This window comes from Pelophylax lessonae (assembly GCF_965119305.1).
Source record: "Pelophylax lessonae genome assembly, chromosome: 10".
NCBI classification, from domain to species: Eukaryota; Metazoa; Chordata; class Amphibia; order Anura; family Ranidae; genus Pelophylax; species Pelophylax lessonae.
In genome coordinates this window covers 160701842-160727690 of record NC_138777.1, presented here as the reverse complement: position 1 = coordinate 160727690, position 25849 = coordinate 160701842, and the positions used below count along the sequence as shown (strand labels likewise).

The 25849-nt window shown below is 44.8% G+C and overlaps 1 protein-coding gene across 1 annotated transcript in view; it reads left to right on the top strand.

Annotated features, from left to right (window-relative positions):
* Window positions 1-4270: 4270 nt before the first annotated feature.
* LOC309565810 (uncharacterized protein) overlaps window positions 4271-25849 on the top strand; it is a 78473-nt gene continuing 56894 nt past the window's right edge. Inside the window, exon 1 of the mRNA XM_082270814.1 lies at window positions 4271-4609. Within this exon, the coding sequence (XP_082126940.1) occupies window positions 4600-4609 (10 nt within the window). The 5' untranslated portion in view covers window positions 4271-4599. The remainder of the gene's footprint in view (window positions 4610-25849) is intronic.

Here is a 25849-nt window from a genome sequence, read left to right as displayed (position 1 = left end):
GTGTCATTATTACAGTAACAGTGCATATCTTTAGCACTGATTACTGTAGTAATGTCACTGGTACCCCCAAAAGTGTCAAAAATGTCAGTTAGGGGTCCGATTTGTCCGCTGCAACGTCGCAGTCCCACTAAAAATCGCAGATCGCCACCATTACTATTAAAAAAATAAAAATGATAAAAATCTTTCCCCTAGTTTGTAGTTGCAATAATTTTTGTGCAAACCAATCAAAATACGCTTATTGGGATTTTTTTTACCAAAAATATGCAGCAGAATACAAATTGACATAAAATAATGAAAAAATGTGAATTTTGGGAAAATTATACAGTAAACCCCCCTCCATCGCGGGGGTTACGGTCCAGATCTACCCGTGGTAAGTGAAAATCCGCGAAATAGAAATACCCTATTTAAATACACCCTAGGCATGTTTTTATAACTTTTACGGTACTTTTAAAAGCATTTTAAGGGCTTTAAACACACTTTTAAAACAATAGAAACACATTTAAACACATAAAAGATATTGAGAGAGAGAGAGCAAGAGCAATGGATAACACAAAAATATTTAATTAATAGTGAATTAATTAATATAATAATATTAATAGGTCTTACAGAAAAAAAACGTGAAATAACGGGACCGCGAAAACTGAACCGCGATATAACGGGGGTTTACTGTATAGGAGAAAGTGAAAAATATAGATTTTTTTCAGAATTGTCGTTATTTTTTTGTTTTTAGCGCAAGAAATAAAAATCGCACAGGTGATCAAATACAACCAAAAGAAAGCTCTATATGAGGGAAAAAGGGACACCAATTTTATTAGGGTACAGCGTTGCAGGACCGCGCAATTGTCCGTTAAAGTAACGCAGTGCCGAATCGCAAAAAATGGCCTCGTCATTAATCGGGAAATCCTTCCGGGGCGGAAGTGATAATGCATAGAAAACATTGGGATAAAAAAACCTTCGGCCTTTACAACTCCTTTAAAGTTTTGCCTTTGGAGCTTTTTGGGTACTGTTATATATGTTGATATCACGGTCGCAGGTAGCTTTATGTTGGCATGTTTGGTGTTTATCTGCTCAACGCAACCCCATCTTTTATTTGCTACAAAAATTGGTATTATATTGTATTTTACACTCAATAAAATTCACTTTAATAGATTTTTTCCTGAAAATATGCCTTTGTGTGCAAATATCATGAGAGATAGAAAGTTGTAACTCCTATCTTTTTATTCTACAGGGCATCTGCTTTCATAAATCATCTTATATTCTGGGGATTTTAGTAATATAATAACCACAAGTGCAGATTTTTACATGTGTGAAAACAATGAAAGCATTGCTCTGCTGAAGTGGTTAAACCAGAGTTTCATGTCCAATATGTTCAATAACAATAAAGAATAAAAAGCAGAGAGATGAGGACACACAGTAAGTGATATATAGTTATAGTAATATAGCAGAGAGATGAGGACACACAGTGAGTGATATATAGTTATAGTAATATAGCAGAGAAATGAGGACACACAGTGAGTGATATATAGTTATAGTAATATAGCAGAGAAATGAGGGCACACAGTGAGTGATATATAGTTATAGTAATATAGCAGAGAGATGAGGACACACAGTGAGTGATATATAGGTATAGTAATATAGCAGAGAGATGAGGACACACAGTGAGTGATATATAGTTATAGTAATATAGCAGAGAGATGAGGACACACAGTAAGTGATATATAGTTATAGTAATATAGCAGAGAAATGAGGACACACAGTGAGTGATATATAGTTATAGTAATATAGCAGAGAGATGAGGACACACAGTGAGTGATATATAGGTATAGTAATATAGCAGAGAGATGAGGACACACAGTGAGTGATATATAGTTATAGTAATATAGCAGAGAAATGAGGACACACAGTGAGTGATATATAGTTATAGTAATATAGCAGAGAGATGAGGACACATAGTAAGTGATATATAGGTATAGTAATATAGCAGAGAGATGAGGACACATAGTAAGTGATATATAGTTATAGTAATATAGCAGAGAGATGAGGACACACAGTAAGTGATATATAGTTATAGTAATATAGCAGAGAGATGAGGACACACAGTGAGTGATATATAGTTATAGTAATATAGCAGAGAGATGAGGACACATAGTAAGTGATATATAGGTATAGTAATATAGCAGAGAGATGAGGACACATAGTAAGTGATATATAGGTATAGTAATATAGCAGAGAAATGAGGACACACAGTGAGTGATATATAGTTATAGTAATATAGCAGAGAGATGAGGACACATAGTAAGTGATATATAGGTATAGTAATATAGCAGAGAGATGAGGACACATAGTAAGTGATATATAGGTATAGTAATATAGCAGAGAGATGAGGACACATAGTAAGTGATATATAGGTATAGTAATATAGCAGAGAGATGAGGACACACAGTGAGTGATATATAGGTATAGTATTATAGCAGAGAGATGAGGACACACAGTAAGTGATATATAGGTATAGTAATATAGCAGAGAGATGAGGACACATAGTAAGTGATATATAGTTATAGTAATATAGCAGAGAAATGAGGACACACAGTGAGTGATATATAGTTATAGTAATATAGCAGAGAAATGAGGGCACACAGTGAGTGATATATAGTTATAGTAATATAGCAGAGAGATGAGGACACACAGTGAGTGATATATAGGTATAGTAATATAGCAGAGAGATGAGGACACACAGTGAGTGATATATAGTTATAGTAATATAGCAGAGAGATGAGGACACACAGTAAGTGATATATAGTTATAGTAATATAGCAGAGAAATGAGGACACACAGTGAGTGATATATAGTTATAGTAATATAGCAGAGAGATGAGGACACACAGTGAGTGATATATAGGTATAGTAATATAGCAGAGAGATGAGGACACACAGTGAGTGATATATAGTTATAGTAATATAGCAGAGAAATGAGGACACACAGTGAGTGATATATAGTTATAGTAATATAGCAGAGAGATGAGGACACATAGTAAGTGATATATAGGTATAGTAATATAGCAGAGAGATGAGGACACATAGTAAGTGATATATAGGTATAGTAATATAGCAGAGAGATGAGGACACATAGTAAGTGATATATAGGTATAGTAATATAGCAGAGAGATGAGGACACATAGTAAGTGATATATAGTTATAGTAATATAGCAGAGAGATGAGGACACACAGTAAGTGATATATAGTTATAGTAATATAGCAGAGAGATGAGGACACACAGTGAGTGATATATAGTTATAGTAATATAGCAGAGAGATGAGGACACATAGTAAGTGATATATAGGTATAGTAATATAGCAGAGAAATGAGGACACACAGTGAGTGATATATAGTTATAGTAATATAGCAGAGAGATGAGGACACATAGTAAGTGATATATAGGTATAGTAATATAGCAGAGAGATGAGGACACATAGTAAGTGATATATAGGTATAGTAATATAGCAGAGAGATGAGGACACACAGTGAGTGATATATAGGTATAGTATTATAGCAGAGAGATGAGGACACACAGTAAGTGATATATAGGTATAGTAATATAGCAGAGAGATGAGGACACATAGTAAGTGATATATAGGTATAGTATTATAGCAGAGAGATGAGGACACATAGTAAGTGATATATAGGTATAGTAATATAGCAGAGAGATGAGGACACACAGTAAGTGATATATAGGTATAGTAATATAGCAGAGAGATGAGGACACATAGTAAGTGATATATAGGTATAGTATTATAGCAGAGAGATGAGGACACATAGTAAGTGATATATAGGTATAGTATTATAGCAGAGAGATGAGGACACATAGTAAGTGATATATAGTTATAGTATTATAGCAGAGAGATGAGGACACATAGTAAGTGATATATAGTTATAGTAATATAGCAGAGAGATGAGGACACATAGTAAGTGATATATATGGTAGGTATAGTAATATAGCAGAGTGTTGAAGTTTCTCAGAATCCTGTATATCTCCAGCATTACCCTGACACCAGGGCCCCTCACTTTGGCACATTGCCACATCTAGTACACGCCCCCTCCCCGCTAAACTGTATGACCCTTCTAGCGAAAGAATCTCTCCGCATAACCCCGCCCAGCCATTGTCTCATTGGCTTCTTACCGCCTTCTGAGCCCTTATCCGCCAATCATTAATTAGAGAGGCGTAGCCCGCTAATCAGCATGTCCGATGCCCATGACGTGTCGTGGTGCCGGTGTGTGGAGAGAGGTGGTACACGTTCTCCGTATATATAGCTCAGGTCGGAGTGTGTCTTCTCCTGCGATAATCGTTCGAATGAGGCCTCGGGGCAGGAGATATAATAGATACAGCAGGAGCTTCAGTCGCACCAGAGTGGCCATTCACACTGTCATAGGATAGACAGGGACGTTCGTTTAATGTTGTTCTCCTGCTAGCTAATTGTTTTATATAGTGCAATATTAATATATATATAGAGATATATAGAGATAGTTTATTATAGTGTGTACATATACTGTGGATTCATTTCAAAGATTCTCACGTTTGACGTCTTAAACTGCAGCAGCTACCATGGCGAATGGTGAGTGATCAGAATGTGGGGGGTGATGGACAGGTGACAGTTATACCATGGGACTAATGTCATCTGTGATGGGACTAATGTCATCTGTGATGGGACTAATGTCATCTGTGATGGGGCTAATGATTTCACCTTTAATGGGATTAATGATGTCACCTGTGATGGGACTGCTCATGTCATCTGTGATGGGACTTATGATTTCACTTGTGGTGGGACTAATAATGTCATCTGTGATGGGACCAATGATGTCATCTGTGATGGGACTAATAATGTCATCTGTGATGGGACTTATGATTTCACCAGTGATGGGACTTATGATTTCTCTTGTTATGGGACTAATGATGTCACCTGTGATGGGCCTAATGATGTCACCTGTGATGGGACTTATGATTTCACTTGTGATGGGACTAATAATGTCATCTGTGATGGGACCAATGATGTCATCTGTGATGGGACTAATAATGTCATCTGTGATGGGACTTATGATTTCACCAGTAATGGGACTTATGATTTCTCTTGTTATGGGACTAATGATGTCATCTGTGATGGGACTAATGATGTCATCTGTGATGGGACTAATGATGTCATCTGTGATGGGACTAATGATTTCACCTGTGATGGGACTTATGATGTCATCTGTGATGGGGCTGATGTCACCTGTGAAGGGACGGATGATGTCATCTGTGATGGGACTAATGATGTCATCTGTGATGAGACTTATGATTTCACCTGTGATGGGACTTATGATGTCATCTGTGATGGGGCTGATGTCACCTGTGAAGGGACGGATGATGTCATCTGTGATGGGACTAATGATGTCATCTGTGATGGGACTAATGATGTCATCTGTGATGGGGCTGATGTCACCTGTGAAGGGACAGATGATGTCATCTGTGAAGAGACTTATGATTTCTCTTTTGAAGGGACTTATGATTTCACCTGTGATGGGACTGATGATGTCACCTGTGATGGGACTGATGATGTCACCTGTGATGGGACTGATGATGTCACCTGTGATGGGGCTGATGTCACCTGTGAAGGGACGGATGATGTCACCTGTGAAGGGAATGATGATGTCACCTGTGAAGGGATTAATGATGTCGCTTGTAAAGGGACTAATGGTGTCACCTGTGATGGGACTGGTGATGTCACCTGCGATGGGGCAGATGATGCCACCTTTAAAGGGACTAGTGATGTCAACTGTGATTGGACGGTCACCTTTCAAGGGACTAATGATGGGACTGGTGATGTCACCTGTGAAGGGACTAATGATGTCACCTGTGATGGGACTAATGATGTCACCTGTAATGGGGCTGATGTCACCTGTGAAGGGACTTATAATGTCACCTGTGAAGGGACTAATGATGTCACCTGTAAAGGGATTAATGATGTCACTTGTATAGGGACTAATGGTGTCACCCGTGATTGGACTGGTGATGTCACCTGTGATGGGGCTGATGATGTCACCTTCGAAGCGATAATGATGTCACCTGTGATAGGACTTATGATGTCCCCTGTGATTGGACTGAGTGGATTGGGCAAATGATGTCACTTATGATGGGATGTAAGGGTTGTACTGTACTGTTTGTTCTGTAGGGAACTTGTCCTTTCACCAGATTTTCTCTCCTGAAGATCTCCTAATATATGGGGCTTCCTTGTTGGCCAGAAGTATATCTGCTCTTCTTACCTGTCATTGGTCAGAGGCTCTTCTGTATCTCTTACACTGCGTATGATGCTGAGATATAGATTTTATACATATGTGTATATTACAGTATTAAACTGGCCATACACTGTACAATCTGATTACATTTTTTCTTTAGGATACTAAAACTATGTAATATGAAGGCAGATGCATTCAATCAATTCAATTTGTATCTAGGCAGGCAGGTCCCTTACACTGTATGTGGCATTATGCTCAAATGGGTTGTCTGTTATAATTTATTTCCTATGAGAAGTGATTAACCACTTACCTACAGTGCACTTTCACCCCCTTCCTGCCCAGACCGATTTTCAGCTTTCAGCGCTCTCACACTTTGACTGAGAATTACTCAGTCATGCAACACTGTACCCATTCAAAAATTGTGTCCTTTTTTTCACACAAATAGAGCTTTCTTTTGATGGTATTTAATCACTACTGGGTTTTTTATTTTTTGTGCTATAAATAAAAAAAGACTGAAAATATTGTGAAAAAACGCATTTTTCTTTGTTTCTGTCATAAAATTTTGCAAATTAGTAATTTTTCTTCACAAATTTTGGCCAAAATTTATACTGCTACTTATCTTTGGTAAAAATAACCCAAGTAAGTGTATATTATTTGGTCTTTGTGAAAGTTATAGAGTCCACAAGCTATGGTGTGAATCATTGAAAATTGATCACACTTGATCACACCTGATGTACTGAAGGCCTATCTCATTTCTTGAGACACTAAAAAGTCAGGAAAGTACAAATACCCGCCAAATGACCCCTTTTTGGAAAGTAGACATTCCAAGGTATTTAATAAGGGGCATGGTGAGTTTTTTGAAGTTGTAATTTTTTCCCACAATGCTTTGCAAAATGAAGATTTTTTTTTTTATTTTATTTTTTTTTTACAAATTGCCGTATTAACAGGTTATTTCTCTCACACAGCACATGTATACTTGCAACTACACCCCAAAACACATTCTACTACTCCTTCTGAGTATGGCGATACCACATGTGTGAGACTTTTTCACAGCCTGGCCACATACAGAGGCCTAACATCCAACCAGCACCGTCCGGCATTCTAGGAGCACAAATTTCACATATAATTTCCTGACAACCTATCGTACTTTTGAAGGCCCTGGAGCACCAGGACAATGGAAACCCCTATAAAATGACCCCATTTTGGAAAGCAAACACCCCAACGTATAATTTTTGAGGCATAATGAGTCTTTTGAATATGTCATTTTTTTCCACAAGTTTTTGGAAAATGTGGAAAGAAAATGAAAACACATTTTTTTTTACACAAAGCTGTCCATTTATGCAATATTTCTAACACATAGCATGTACATAGCAAAAATTGCACCCCAAAATACATTCTGCTATTCCTCCTGAGTATGGCGATACCACATGTGTAACACTTTTTCACAGCCTGGCCACATACATAGGCTTAACATCCAAGTAGCGCTTTACACAAAGTTGTCCATTTATCCACTTTAAGACTGGGCCTATTTTTGACACTTGGTGTTTACAAGCTAAAATCATTTTTTTGCTAGAAAACTACTTGGAACCCCCAAACATTATATATTTTTTTTTAGCAGAGACCCTAGAGAATAAAATGGAGATCGTTGCAATATTTTTTATCACACCATATTTGCGCAGCAGTCTTCCAAATGCGATTTTTTTTTAAAAAAAATCACTTTTTTGATCTAAAAAATAAGAAAACAGTAAATTTAGCAAATTTTTTTTCCATAATGTGAACGATAATGTTACGCCGAGTAATTAGATACCCAACATGTCATGCTTCAAAATTGCGCATGCTCACAGAATGGCGCCAAACATTGGTACTTAAAAATCCCCATAGGCAACATTTTAAAAATTTCTGCAGGTTACTAGCTTAGAGTTACAGAAGAGGTCTAGGGCTTAAATTATTGCTCTCGCTCTAACGATCGCGGCGATACCTCACATGTATGGTTTGAACACCGTTTACATATGTGGGCGGGACTTGCGTATGCGTTTGCTTCTGCGCGCGAGCTAACGGGGACAGGGCGCTTTAATTTTTTTTTTTTTTCCTATTTATTTTATTTATTATTTTTTTATTTTTACACAGTTTAAAAAAAAAAAATGTTTTGATAATTTTTATTCCTATTACAAGGAATGTAAACATCCCTTGTAATAGAAATAGGCATGACAGGTCCTCTTTATTGTGAGATCTGGGGTCAAAAAGACCTCACACCTCACAACTACACTAAAAAAGAAAAAAAAAAAAAAAAAATTGTTGAAAGAGGAAAAAAAAAAAAGCAAAAAAAAAAAGCGGCCCTTTAAACCGGTTGCTAGGCAACATCTTTTGACGTAGCTCCGGTCCTCCAAGACCATAGAGTTGAGTGAGGGCCATCTTGCCCTCACTCGACTTCCTGTCTCTGAGGATCCGGGACCGGATAGTTTTCCCCGCTGCCGGCGGGTCCGGTAAGCTGGGAAAACGTCTGGGACGCGGCAGGAGGGGGGGGGGGGCACCTCTTCCCCTGCACCGTAAGGGTAATTCCGCGGCGAATCCGCCACTGGGACCACCCTTATCTGAAAGCCGACCGCCCGCCGTTTCAAAAAATACCGGGGTTATGGGGGCTATCTTCTGCCATAACCCCAGTATTTAGCTTTTAATGGCCGACGCATATAGTCGTTAGGCGGTCAGTAAGTGATTGCATGTATATGGCAAACAGGTGACGATGACTGATGGGGTGACAGGTGACGATGACTGATGGGGTGACAGGTGACGATGACGGATGGGGTGACAGGTGATGATGACTGATGGGGTGACAGGTGATGATGATTGATGAGGTGACAGGTGACGATGATTGATGAGGTGACAGATGACAATCACTGACCGGGTGACATGTGACGATGATTGATGGGGTGACAAGTGACGATCACTGATGGGGTGTCAAGTGACGATGATTGATAGGGTGACAGATGACGGTGACTGATGGGGTGACAGGTGACGATGACTGATGGGGTGACAGGTGACGGTGACTGATGGGGTGACAGGTTACGATGACTGATGGGGTGACAGATGACGATGACTGATGGGGTGACAGGTGACGGTGATTGATGGGGTGACAGGTGACGGGGCGATGGTCACTGATGGGTGACAGGTGACGGGCGATGGTGCACGGCGGTACTGATGGCAGTCTCTGGTGACCGGTGAACTTTAGGCTACATTCACATGTGAGCGTAGCGATCACGGGCAGAATCACTGCGATTCTGCCCGCGATCCAGAAATCATTGCAAATGGCGGGACGCCTGTGCGTTGCCCGCTGTGCGATGTTGCTGCGATTTCCGCCTGCCGAATCGCGGTAACATCACGCAAACAACGCATGACGCCCCAAAGAAACTCTTGTACTTTTTTGGGCGTCATGCGATGTTTGCGCGATGTTACTGCGATTTGGCAGGCGGAAATGGCGGCAACATCGCACAGCGTTTGGGGTGCTATTGCAAATCACGGGCAACGCACAGGCGTCCCGCAATTTGCAATGATTTCCGGATCGCGGGCAGAATCGCGGTGATTTTGCCCGCGATCGCTGCGCTCACATGTGAACGTTATGGGTGTCAATTTCTGGGCACTGATGAGGTGACTGTTGGGTGACAGGTGACATTGGGGGGGGGGCTGGGGACTGTGTGGGGACCTTTATTACTATGATTTTAGTGTGATTTTACTTTTTACAGGTGTACAGAGCAGTAACTCACTATTTCTAGCTCTTCTCCCCTCATACTGGAAACTGTATGAGGGGAGAAGAGCTAGTAACACTGAGTTACTGCTCTGTGTTTATATTTTGTGATCGGCTGTGAATGGATTTACAGCCGATCACTTAGTAAACAGTCACTGTCAGTGACTGTTTACTACCGCCGGTGACAGCTGTGTTCCTACGGAACACAGTGCCACCGACATGACCGCGCTGCGCGCTCCCGATCGCGCATGCGCGGTCATCTCCCGGCCGCCTCCATTGTGATCGGCTGTGTCATTGGAACACAGCCGATCACGTGGGAAACAGCCATGCCTATTGGCTGTTTCCCCCCTGCCGGTGACCGGCTGTGTCCCGGGGACACGCCGACACCGGCAGTGCACGGCGGCGCGCCCGCGATCGCGCGCCTGCCGTGCATTTACTGGGTCACGTCATATGACGTCCGCCCAGGATAATAGCCGCACCGTCCCGCCGTCATATGACGGCGGGCGGGCGGTAAGTGGTTAATTGGAAAAAAAAAAGTTGTTTATCGAAGTGCGTATGGCCAGGTTAAAGGAGATTGTTCAATCAGATTTGATAGCGTATAACTAGCTTGCAAGATTTGAACTGCACAGAGGAATTCTTTTATGACAATGGAACATTTGCAGGATTTCTCGGTGTCGTGTGCGCTCACATTCTTCTAGTTTGGTAAACTTGACACTTGGAAATCAGATCCGTTACACAGTTCATTGGGAAATGTTTTCTGTCTCCGGGGATTCTCTTCTGTCCCTGACTACTGAAGAGCCACGCCCCCTGTCATTGCTTTGTACAGACTTCCTGGTCATTGCTGTCCTCATACACCTGTGATCCCAGACACTCCATTCCCTATCCTGGTCACTGCTGTCCTCATACACCTGTGATCCCCGATACACCATTCCCTATCCTGGTCATTGCTGTCCTCATACACCTGTGATCCCAGACACTCCATTCCCTATCCTGGTCACTGCTGTCCTCATACACCTGTGATCCCCGATACACCATTCCCTATCCTGGTCATTGCTGTCCTCATACACCTGTGATCCCAGACACACCATTCCCTATCCTGGTCATTGCTGTCCTCATACACCTGTGATCCCAGACACACCATTCCTCTATCCTGGTCATTGCTGTCCTCATACACCTGTGATCCCAGACACACCATTCCCTATCCTGGTCATTGCTGTCCTCTTACACCTGTGATCCCAGACACTCCATTCCCTATCCTGGTCATTGCTGTCCTCATACACCTGTGATCCCAGACACACCATTCCCTATCCTGGTCATTGCTGTCCTCATACACCTGTGATCCCAGACACACCATTCCTCTATCCTGGTCATTGCTGTCCTCATACACCTGTGATCCCCGACACACCATTCCCTATCCTGGTCATTGCTGTCCTCATACACCTGTGATCCCAGACACTCCATTCCCTATCCTGGTCACTGCTGTCCTCATACACCTGTGATCCCAGACACACCATTCCCTATCCTGGTCATTGCTGTCCTCATACACCTGTGATCCCCGATACACCATTCCCTACCCTGGTCATTGCTGTCCTCTTACACCTGTGATCCCAGACACACCATTCCTCTATCCTGGTCATTGCTGTCCCCATACACCTGTGATCCCCGATACACCATTCCCTATCCTGGTCATTGCTGTCCTCATACACCTGTGATCCCAGACACACCATTCCCTACCCTGGTCATTGCTGTCCTCTTACACCTGTGATCCCAGACACACCATTCCTCTATCCTGGTCATTGCTGTCCTCATACACCTGTGATCCCAGACACACCATTCCGCTATCCTGGTCATTGCTGTCCTCATACACCTGTGATCCCCGATACACCATTCCCTATCCTGGTCATTGCTGTCCTCATACACCTGTGATCCCCGATACACCATTCCCTATCCTGGTCATTGCTGTCCTCATACACCTGTGATCCCAGACACACCATTCCCTATCCTGGTCATTGCTGTCCTCATACACCTGTGATCCCAGACACACCATTCCCTATCCTGGTCATTGCTGTCCTCTTACACCTGTGATCTCAGACACACCATTCCCTATCCTGGTCATTGCTGTCCTCATACACCTGTGATCCCCGATACACCATTCCCTATCCTGGTCATTGCTGTCCTCATACACCTGTGATCCCAGACACACCATTCCCTATCCTGGTCATTGCTGTCCTCATACACCTGTGATCCCAGACACACCATTCCCTATCCTGGTCATTGCTGTCCTCATACACCTGTGATCCCCGATACACCATTCCGCTATCCTGGTCATTGCTGTCCTCATACACCTGTGATCTCAGACACATCATTCCCTATCCTCGTCATTGCTGTCCTCATACACCTGTGATCTCAGACACACCATTCCCTATCCTGGTCATTGCTGTCCCCATACACCTGTGATCCCCGATACACCATTCCCTATCCTGGTCATTGCTGTCCTCATACACCTGTGATCCCAGACACACCATTCCCTATCCTGGTCATTGCTGTCCTCATACACCTGTGATCTCAGACACTCCATTCCCTATCCTGGTCATTGCTGTCCTCATACACCTGTGATCCCAGACACACCATTCCCTATCCTGGTCATTGCTGTCCTCATACACCTGTGATCCCAGACACACCATTCCCTATCCTGGTCATTGCTGTCCTCATACACCTGTGATCCCCGATACACCATTCCCTATCCTGGTCATTGCTGTCCTCATACACCTGTGATCCCCGATACACCATTCCCTATCCTGGTCATTGCTGTCCTCATACACCTGTGATCCCAGACACACCATTCCCTATCCTGGTCATTGCTGTCCTCATACACCTGTGATCCCAGACACACCATTCCCTATCCTGGTCATTGCTGTCCTCATACACCTGTGATCTCAGAAACACCATTCCGCTATCCTGGTCATTGCTGTCCTCATACACCTGTGATCCCAGACACACCATTCCCTATCCTGGTCATTGCTGTCCTCATACACCTGTGATCCCAGACACACCATTCCTCTATCCTGGTCATTGCTGTCCTCATACACCTGTGATCCCAGACACACCATTCCCTACCCTGGTCATTGCTGTCCTCTTACACCTGTGATCCCAGACACACCATTCCTCTATCCTGGTCATTGCTGTCCCCATACACCTGTGATCCCCGATACACCATTCCCTATCCTGGTCATTGCTGTCCTCATACACCTGTGATCCCAGACACACCATTCCTCTATCCTGGTCATTGCTGTCCTCATACACCTGTGATCCCAGACACACCATTCCCTATCCTGGTCATTGCTGTCCTCATACACCTGTGATCCCAGACACACCATTCCGCTATCCTGGTCATTGCTGTCCTCATACACCTGTGATCCCCGATACACCATTCCCTATCCTGGTCATTGCTGTCCTCATACACCTGTGATCCCCGATACACCATTCCCTATCCTGGTCATTGCTGTCCTCATACACCTGTGATCCCAGACACACCATTCCCTATCCTGGTCATTGCTGTCCTCTTACACCTGTGATCTCAGACACACCATTCCCTATCCTGGTCATTGCTGTCCTCATACACCTGTGATCCCCGATACACCATTCCCTATCCTGGTCATTGCTGTCCTCATACACCTGTGATCCCAGACACACCATTCCCTATCCTGGTCATTGCTGTCCTCATACACCTGTGATCCCAGACACACCATTCCCTATCCTGGTCATTGCTGTCCTCATACACCTGTGATCCTAGACACATCATTCCGCTATCCTGGTCATTGCTGTCCTCATACACCTGTGATCCCAGACACACCATTCCCTATCCTGGTCATTGCTGTCCTCATACACCTGTGATCTCAGAAACACCATTCCGCTATCCTGGTCATTGCTGTCCTCATACACCTGTGATCCCAGACACACCATTCCCTATCCTCGTCATTGCTGTCCTCATACACCTGTGATCTCAGACACACCATTCCCTATCCTGGTCATTGCTGTCCCCATACACCTGTGATCCCCGATACACCATTCCCTATCCTGGTCATTGCTGTCCTCATACACCTGTGATCCCAGACACACCATTCCCTATCCTGGTCATTGCTGTCCTCATACACCTGTGATCTCAGACACTCCATTCCCTATCCTGGTCATTGCTGTCCTCATACACCTGTGATCCCAGACACACCATTCCCTATCCTGGTCATTGCTGTCCTCATACACCTGTGATCCCAGACACACCATTCCCTATCCTGGTCATTGCTGTCCTCATACACCTGTGATCCCCGATACACCATTCCCTATCCTGGTCATTGCTGTCCTCATACACCTGTGATCCCCGATACACCATTCCCTATCCTGGTCATTGCTGTCCTCATACACCTGTGATCCCAGACACACCATTCCCTATCCTGGTCATTGCTGTCCTCATACACCTGTGATCCCAGACACACCATTCCCTATCCTGGTCATTGCTGTCCTCATACACCTGTGATCTCAGAAACACCATTCCGCTATCCTGGTCATTGCTGTCCTCATACACCTGTGATCCCAGACACACCATTCCCTATCCTGGTCATTGCTGTCCTCATACACCTGTGATCCCAGAAACACCATTCCGCTATCCTGGTCATTGCTGTCCTCATACACCTGTGATCTCAGACACACCATTCCCTATCCTGGTCGTTGCTGTCCTCATACACCTGTGATCCCAGACACACCATTCCCTATCCTGGTCATTGCTGTCCCCATACACCTGTGATCCCCGATACACCATTCCCTATCCTGGTCATTGCTGTCCTCATACACCTGTGATCCCAGACACACCATTCCCTATCCTGGTCATTGCTGTCCTCATACACCTGTGATCTCAGACACTCCATTCCCTATCCTGGTCATTGCTGTCCTCATACACCTGTGATCCCAGACACACCATTCCCTATCCTGGTCATTGCTGTCCTCATACACCTGTGATCCCAGACACACCATTCCCTATCCTGGTCATTGCTGTCCTCATACACCTGTGATCCCCGATACACCATTCCCTATCCTGGTCATTGCTGTCCTCATACACCTGTGATCCCCGATACACCATTCCCTATCCTGGTCATTGCTGTCCTCATACACCTGTGATCCCCGATACACCATTCCCTATCCTGGTCATTGCTGTCCTCATACACCTGTGATCCCAGACACACCATTCCCTATCCTGGTCATTGCTGTCCTCTTACACCTGTGATCCCAGACACACCATTCCTCTATCCTGGTCATTGCTGTCCTCATACACCTGTGATCCCAGACACACCATTCCTCTATCCTGGTCATTGCTGTCCTCATACACCTGTGATCCCCGATACACCATTCCCTATCCTGGTCATTGCTGTCCTCATACACCTGTGATCCCCGATACACCATTCTGCTATCCTGGTCATTGCTGTCCTCATACACCTGTGATCCCAGACATACCATTCCCTATCCTGGTCATTGCTGTCCTCATACACCTGTGATCCCCGATACACCATTCCCTATCCTGGTCATTGCTGTCCTCATACACCTGTGATCCCAGATACACCATTCCCTATCCTGGTCATTGCTGTCCTCATACACCTGTGATCCCAGACACACCATTCCTCTATCCTGGTCATTGCTGTCCTCATACACCTGTGATCCCAGACACACCATTCCTCTATCCTGGTCATTGCTGTCCTCATACACCTGTGATCCCAGACACACCATTCCCTATCCTGGTCATTGCTGTCCTCATACACCTGTGATCTCAGACACACCATTCCCTATCCTGGTCATTGCTGTCCTCATACACCTGTGATCCCAGACACACCATTCCTCTATCCTGGTCATTGCTGTCCTCATACACCTGTGATCCCAGACACACCATTCCTCTATCCTGGTCATTGCTGTCCTCATACACCTGTGATCCCAGACACACCATTCCCTATCCTGGTCATTGCTGTCCTCATACACCTGTGATCTCAGAAACACCATTCCGCTATCCTGGTCATTGCTGTCCTCATACACCTGTGATCCCAGACACACCATTCCCTATCCTCGTCATTGCTGTCCTCATACACCTGTGATCCCAGACACACCATTCCCTATCCTGGTCATTGCTGTCCTCATACACCTGTGATCTCAGACACACCATTCCCTATCCTGGTCATTGCTGTCCTCATACACCTGTGATCCCCGATACACCATTCCCTATCCTGGTCATTGCTGTCCTCATACACCTGTGATCCCAGACACACCATTCCTCTATCCTGGTCATTGCTGTCCTCATACACCTGTGATCCCAGACACACCATTCCTCTATCCTGGTCATTGCTGTCCTCATACACCTGTGATCCCAGACACACCATTCCCTATCCTGGTCATTGCTGTCCTCATACACCTGTGATCCCCGATACACCATTCCCTATCCTGGTCATTGCTGTCCTCATACACCTGTGATCCCAGACACACCATTCCCTATCCTGGTCACTGCTGTCCTCATACACCTGTGATCTCAGAAACACCATTCCGCTATCCTGGTCATTGCTGTCCTCATACACCTGTGATCTCAGACACACCAGTCCCTATCCTGGTCATTGCTGTCCTCATACACCTGTGATCCCAGACACACCATTCCCTATCCTGGTCATTGCTGTCCTCATACACCTGTGATCTCAGACACACCATTCCCTATCCTGGTCACTGCTGTCCTCATACACCTGTGATCTCAGACACTCCATTCCCTATCCTGGTCATTGCTATCCTCATACACCTGTGATCCCAGACACACCATTCCCTATCCTGGTCATTGCTGTCCTCATACACCTGTGATCCCAGACACACCATTCCCTATCCTGGTCATTGCTGTCCTCATACACCTGTGATCCCAGACACACCATTCCCTATCCTGGTCATTGCTGTCCTCATACACCTGTGATCCCAGACACACCATTCCCTATCCTGGTCATTGCTGTCCTCATACACCTGTGATCCCCGACACACCATTCCACTATCCTGGTCATTGCTGTCCTCATACACCTGTGATCCCCGACACACCATTTCCCTATCCTGGTCATTGCTGTCCTCATACACCTGTGATCCCAGACACACCATTCCCTATCCTGGTCACTGCTGTCCTCATACACCTGTGATCCCAGACACTCCATTCCTCTATCCTGGTCATTGCTGTCCTCATACACCTGTGATCCCCGATACACCATTCCCTATCCTGGTCATTGCTGTCCTCATACACCTGTGATCTCAGACACACCATTCCCTATCCTGGTCATTGCTGTCCTCATACACCTGTGATCCCCGACACACCATTCCCTATCCTGGTCATTGCTGTCCTCATACACCTGTGATCCCAGACACACCATTCCCTATAATGATCATTGCTGTCCTCATACACCTGTGATCCCCGACACACCATTCCCTATCCTGGTCATTGCTGTCCTCATACACCTGTGATCCCAGACACACCATTCCCTATCCTGGTCATTGCTGTCCTCATACACCTGTGATCCCAGACACACCATTCCCTATCCTGGTCATAGCTGTCCTCATACACCTGTGATCCCAGACACTCCATTCCCTATCCTGGTCATTGATGTCCTCATACACCTGTGATCTCAGACACACCATTCCCCTATCCTGGTCATTGCTGTCCTCATACACCTGTGATCCCCGATACACCATTCCCTATCCTGGTCATTGCTGTCCTCATACACCTGTGATCCCAGACACACCATTCCCTATCCTGGTCATTGCTGTCCTCATACACCTGTGATCCCAGACACACCATTCCCTATCCTGGTCATTGCTGTCCTCATAAACCTGTGATCCCCGATACACCATTCCCTATCCTGGTCATTGCTGTCCTCATACACCTGTGATCCCAGACACACCATTCCTCTATCCTGGTCATTGCTGTCCTCATACACCTGTGATCCCAGACACACCATTCCCTATCCTGGTCATTGCTGTCCTCATACACCTGTGATCCCAGACACACCATTCCCTATCCTGGTCATTGCTGTCCTCATACACCTGTGATCCCCGATACACCATTCCCTATCCTGGTCATTGCTGTCCTCATACACCTGTGATCCCAGACACACCATTCCCTATCCTGGTCATTGCTGTCCTCATACACCTGTGATCCCAGACACACCATTCCCTATCCTGGTCATTGCTGTCCTCATACACCTGTGATCCCCGATACACCATTCCCTATCCTGGTCATTGCTGTCCTCATACACCTGTGATCCCAGACACACCATTCCCTATCCTGGTCATTGATGTCCTCATACACCTGTGATCTCAGACACACCATTCCCCTATCCTGGTCATTGCTGTCCTCATACACCTGTGATCCCCGATACACCATTCCCTATCCTGGTCATTGCTGTCCTCATACACCTGTGATCCCAGACACACCATTCCACTATCCTGGTCATTGCTGTCCTCATACACCTGTGATCCCAGATACACCATTCCCTATCCTTGTCATTGCTGTCCTCATACACCTGTGATCCCAGACACACCATTCCCTATCCTGGTCATTGCTGTCCTCATACACCTGTGATCCCAGACACACCATTCCCTATCCTGGTCATTGCTGTCCTCATACACCTGTGATCCCAGACACTCCATTCCCTATCCTGGTCATTGATGTCCTCATACACCTGTGATCCCCAATACACCATTCCCTATCCTCGTCATTGCTGTCCTCATACACCTGTGATCTTAGACACACTATTCCCCTATCCTGGTCATTGCTGTCCTCATACACCTGTGATCCCCGATACACCATTCCCTATCCTGGTCATTGCTGTCCTCATACACCTGTGATCTCAGACACACCATTCCTCTATCCTGGTCATTGCTGTCCTCATACACCTGTGATCCCTGACACACCATTCCTCTATCCTGGTCATTGCTGTCCTCATACACCTGTGATCCCAGACACACCATTCCTCTATCCTGGTCATTGCTGTCCTCATACACCTGTGATCCCAGACACACCATTCCCTATCCTGGTCATTGCTGTCCTCATACACCTGTGATCCCAGACACACCATTCCCTATCCTCGTCATTGCTGTCCTCATACACCTGTGATCTCCGATACACCATTCCCTATCCTGGTCATTGCTGTCCTCATACACCTGTGATCCCAGACACACCATTCCCTATCCTGGTCATTGCTGTCCTCATACACCTGTGATCCCAGACACACCATTCCCTATCCTGGTCATTGCTGTCCTCATACACCTGTGATCCCCGACACACCATTCCACTATCCTGGTCATTGCTGTCCTCATACACCTGTGATCCCCGACACACCATTTCCCTATCCTGGTCATTGCTGTCCTCATACACCTGTGATCCCAGACACTCCATTCCTCTATCCTGGTCATTGCTGTCCTCATACACCTGTGATCCCCGATACACCATTCCCTATCCTGGTCATTGCTGTCCTCTTACACCTGTGATCCCCGATACACCATTCCCTATCCTGGTCATTGCTGTCCTCATACACCTGTGATCCCAGACACACCATTCCCTATAATGATCATTGCTGTCCTCATACACCTGTGATCCCAGACACACCATTCCACTATCCTGGTCATTGCTGTCCTCATACACCTGTGATCCCAGACACACCATTCCCTATCCTGGTCATTGCTGTCCTCATACACCTGTGATCCCCGATACACCATTCCCTATCCTGGTCATTGTTGTCCTCATACACCTGTGATCCCAGACACACCATTCCTCTATCCTGGTCATTGCTGTCCTCATACACCTGAGATCCCCGATACACCATTCCCTATCCTGGTCATTGCTGTCCTCATACACCTGTGATCCCCGATACACCATTCCCTATCCTGGTCATTGCTGTCCTCATACACCTGTGATCCCCGATACACCATTCCCTATCCTGGTCATTGCTGTCCTCATACACCTGTCATCTCAGAAACACCATTCTGCTATCCTGGTCATTGCTGTCCTCATACACCTGTGATCCCCGATACACCATTCCCTATCCTGGTCATTGCTGTCCTCATACACCTGTGATCCCAGACACACCATTCCCTATCCTGGTCATTGCTGTCCTCATACACCTGTGATCTCAGACACATCATTCCCTATCCTGGTCACTGCTGTCCTCATACACCTGTGATCCCAGACACACCATTCCCTATCCTGGTCATTGCTGTCCTCATACACCTGTGATCCCAGACACACCATTTCCTATCCTGGTCATTGCTGTCCTCATACACCTGTGATCCCCGATACACCATTCCCTATCCTGGTCATTGCTGTCCTCATACACCTGTGATCCCAGACACACCATTCCCTATCCTGGTCATTGCTGTCCTCATACACCTGTGATCCCAGACACACCATTCCCTATCCTGGTCATTGCTGTCCTCATACACCTGTGATCCCAGACACACCATTCCCTATCCTGGTCATTGATGTCCTCATACACCTGTGATCTCAGACACACCATTCCCCTATCCTGGTCATTGCTGTCCTCATACACCTGTGATCCCCGATACACCATTCCCTATCCTGGTCATTGCTGTCCTCATACACCTGTGATCCCAGACACACCATTCCACTATCCTGGTCATTGCTGTCCTCATACACCTGTGATCCCAGATACACCATTCCCTATCCTTGTCATTGCTGTCCTCATACACCTGTGATCCCAGACACACCATTCCCTATCCTGGTCATTGCTGTCCTCATACACCTGTGATCCCAGACACACCATTCCCTATCCTGGTCATTGCTGTCCTCATACACCTGTGATCCCAGACACTCCATTCCCTATCCTGGTCATTGATGTCCTCATACACCTGTGATCCCCGATACACCATTCCCTATCCTGGTCATTGCTGTCCTCATACACCTGTGATCTCAGACACACCATTCCCTATCCTGGTCATTGCTGTCCTCATACACCTGTGATCCCAGACACACCATTCCCTATCCTGGTCACTGCTGTCCTCATACACCTGTGATCCCAGATACACCATTCCTCTATCCTGGTCATTGCTGTCCTCATACACCTGTGATCCCCGATACACCATTCGCTATCCTGGTCATTGCTGTCCTCATATACCTGTGATCTCAGACACACCATTCCTCTATCCTGGTCATTGCTGTCCTCATACACCTGTGATCCTAGACACATCATTCCGCTATCCTGGTCATTGCTGTGCTCTTACACCTGTGATCTCAGACACACCATACCCTATCCTGGTCATTGCTGTCCTCATACACCTGTGATCCCAGACACACCATTCCCTATCCTGGTCATTGCTGTCCTCATACACCTGTGATCTCAGACACACCATTCCCTATCCTGGTCATTGCTGTCCTCATACACCTGTGATCCCAGACACACCATTCCCTATCCTGGTCATTGCTGTCCTCATACACCTGTGATCTCAGACACACCATTCCTCTATCCTGGTCATTGCTGTCCTCATACACCTGTGATCCTAGACACATCATTCCGCTATCCTGGTCATTGCTGTCCTCATACACCTGTGATCCTAGACACATCGTTCCGCTATCCTGGTCATTGCTGTCCTCATACACCTGTGATCCCAGACACACCATTCCCTATCCTGGTCATTGCTGTCCTCATACACCTGTGATCCCAGACACACCATTCCTTATCCTGGTCATTGCTGTCCTCATACACCTGTGATCCCAGATACACCATTCCCTATCCTGGTCATTGCTGTCCTCATACACCTGTGATCCCAGACACACCATTCCCTATCCTGGTCATTGCTGTCCTCATACACCTGTGATCCCAGACACACCATTCCCTATCCTGGTCACTGCTGTCCTCATACACCTGTGATCCCAGACACACCATTCCCTATCCTGGTCATTGCTGTCCTCATACACCTGTGATCCCAGACACACCATTCCACTATCCTGGTCATTGCTGTCCTCATACACCTGTGATCTCAGACACATCATTCCTCTAAATATACAAATTGTGTAGCGCTAATGCATATACCATTGGCATGTGAAACCAAAAAATTATAAATGATAACACTCAAAAATGTAAATACCACTCAATAAAAAGTAGTGAAAATTTCAAATGAATAACATATAAAAGTTCTGTAATAAGTATCCCAAGGAAAAGTGAAAAAAATTGTGCTCAAAAAGAATTAAAGATGATAGCAAAAAAAGTCCCAATAAAATCCAGTAAGACGATCCTTGTATCACCCGTGAGAAATGAACACAATGAGCTGCTTACCAGACCCACAAGGTCTTCAGGCATATAGGCAATCACAGACAGGCAGATCTCTTAAGCAAAGGATTCATCAGGAATACACTTCTCATGTGTGAGGCACCAGGCTCCAATGATAGTAAGATGGGAAGTTCTCATAAGGATACAGCCCATATATGGGCCAAAGGGAAAAGAAAGGGGCACATAGCGTGACACCATTTTAAAATGTCACCGTTTATTAAAAAATTGCACTTACTACATAGGAAGACATATCAGCGTGTATCGGCATGTAGATAGAAACAAGGCTGCGGCGTCCCGCAGATGCAATAGAAGCTCGGACTGAATGTTGGGGGCGTGGCTGCGTCACGTCTGGAACCACCCGACTAGTTTCGTCATAGGTTGACTTCTTCCGGGGCGCAGAAGAAGTCAACCTATGACGAAACTATGACGAAACTAATGCCAATGGTATATGCATTAGCGCTACACAATTTGTATATTTATTGTTTAGACTTTTTTTCTATGGGTCTGTGTTAGCAGCTTTTTTTCTTCCTAATATTTTATTCACATTTATTTAGCGCAGACATTTTTTTGATTTTTACACCATTAGGCCCCTTTCACACATACGTCCGTTCAGTTCATCAGTTCAGTCACGTCAAAATGTATCAGTTTTTCATCCATTTTTCATCTGTTTTTCATCCGTTTTTCATCAGTTGTTATCCGTTTTCATCGGTTTTTCGTCAGTTGTTATCCGTTTTTCATCTGTTTTTCGTCAGTTGTTATCTGTTTTTCATCCGTTGTCATCCGTTTTTCATCCGTTGTCATCCGTTTTTCATCCGTTGTCATCCGCTTTCATCCGTTGTCATCCGTTTTTCATCCGTTTTTCATCCGTTGTCCATCCGTTTTTCATCCGTTGTCATCCGTTTTTCATCCGTTGTCATCCGCTTTCATCCGTTGTCATCCGTTTTTCATCCGTTTTCATCCGTTGTCATCCGTTTTTCGTCCGATCCATTTTTTTGACGGATGAAAAATAGGGCATTCATCCGTTCAAAAAAACCGACATTGACGGAAGCGGATGAAAACGGATGTTAACGGACAATCATCCGTTGTCATCCGTTTTTACATAGAGATACATTGATGTCCGTTTTTCATCCATCAACGGATGGATAAAAAACGGACAAACGGACAGCATGTGTGAAAGGGGCCTTCCTCTATCCTGGTCATTGCTGTCCTCATACACCTGTGATCTCAGACACACCATTCCTCTATCTGCCCATAATCACCCTTGTGGCCATACAATCTGACTGCATAATATGCTTTATTATTATGGCCGTACACAGAACTGTGTTATATACAGTGGTATTTTTGATAGATTAACTGTCTAATCAGAAATACGTTTGGAAGTTTAAAAAGCTTGTTTGATGTGATCATATCAAATTATCTGCTTTCCTGTAGTCTAATTTTCCGTCCAGACCGATCAGATTAATTTCAGTGCAATTAATTGGTTTTGCCTGAAATCAACTGATGACACAGTATGGGGCTTTTCTGTGCTTAACCACTTTAAGACCGGAAGGATTTGCCCCCTTAATGCCCAGGCCCTATTTTGCGATTCGGCACTGCGTTACTTTAACAGACAATTGTGCGGTCGTGCGACTCTGTACCTAAATAAAATTGACGTCCTTTTTTTCCCACAAATAGAGCTTTCTTTTGGTGGTATTTGATCACCTGTGCGATTTTTATTTTTTGCGCTATAAACAAAAAAAGAGTGACAATTCTGAAAAAAAATATATATATATATATATTTTTCACATTCTGCTATATGACATTCCCAAAAAAAAAATAAAAATTACAAATCAAAATTTTTTAACATTTTAGGCCAATTTGTTTTCTGCTACATATTTTTGGTAAAAAAAAATTGCAATAAGCATATTTTGATTTGTTTGCGCAAAAGTTATCGCGTCTACTAACTACGGGAAAGATTTATGTAATTTTTATTGTTTTTTTTTTTACTAGAAATGGCGGCGATTTGCAATTTTTTGCAGGACTGCGACATTGCGTCGGACAGATCGGACCCCTAACTGACATTTGTGACACTTTTGGGGGTACCAGTAACATTACTACAGTAATCAGTGCTAAAAATATGCACTGTTACTGTTATAATGACACTGGCAGGGAAGGGGTTAACAGTATAGGTGATCAAGGGGTTTAATGTGACCCTAGGGGAGTGATTCTAACTGTGGGGGGGGGGGGCGTGGCTTCTGAAATGACCATAGAGACATGTGATCCTATATAGAAGGATCACATGGGCTCTATGGTCATTGCGGGGAGAAGAACGGTCGGCTGTGTTTACAACAGCTGACGGTTCTTCTCTCTCAGCGGGGAGTGATCGTGGGTGTCAGACGGCAATCGAAGCCGTCTGACCCGTGCATCGGCTTCCCCGCTGTAGAGTGGGGGCGGGAGCGCGCCGCAGGCGGCGCACGCTCGCCCCCTAGCTTCCCGCGTGCGACCGATGTAAACTTATGTCAGTTTGCGGAGGAGAGCCACCCTGCCGCAGTAATAAGGCGGTGGGTGGTCGGGAAGTGGTTAATAGATCCAGTTCTGTGAAGAATTGTTCAATCAGATTGCTACATGTATGGCCAATATTAGATCATCTATGTAGGGAAAGGGTTGATTTCATACAAACTGAATGGGAGATTTAGGTCTGTTTTCACATTATGTCGTTTTGGTAAATCTAAAGCAATTTGTACAATCTAACTGTATAGTGTATGGCCAGCTAAACAGTTGTGAAGAAATTGTAATTGTCTAGTTTTATTGCATTGAGAGAAGGCTTGCCTAGACATTCTCACCTTGTTTCACTATAGTTAGTTATCATTTGGAACATTGCTGGTGATTATCCCATGCTCAGACGTGTAAAAGGGTCCAGATATTCCATAGTTAAACTTGGTAAGGTATATGTGACATGTGATATGTATATGTGCTTTGCTCTCTAAAGAGTAATCTGCTTTTGGGTTGCTCTTCAGAGAGCATTTGACAGGCTCTGGGGAGGGATTGTATCACTGTAGTGTGCAGTTGTGGGGCATTTGCAGTGCCGCTCCATTCACTTGAATTGGTCACGCTCGGCAGACAATACATCCTGCACGACGGGATGTAATACCTGCTGTGGCGGCTAAACAAAGCCTTGCAGCCATGGCATGTGTACAACCCCATCACTGTTTCTGCAGCAAAAGAGGGAGCAGGTAAAGTAGTTGTAAACCTCAAACATGAAATATGAACAAAGCATATCCCTCTATAGTGTGTACTTGTCTCAATCCAGAGCACTAATTTTCATTTGCGTCTACTGCTTTGTTCCTCTGCTATCAGAATGAATCACTTCTAACAAGTTTTCCTGACACCAAGGGAAAAAACAGTGACAGGGAAGGGACCTCCAGCAGATTGACAGCGTCAGCTTTTTTCTGTGAGCTGTGTGAAGGGGGTGTGTCATTTCCATCCAATCGGCTCTCAGAGCTCTCCCCACTGATGTAATTTGATGGATA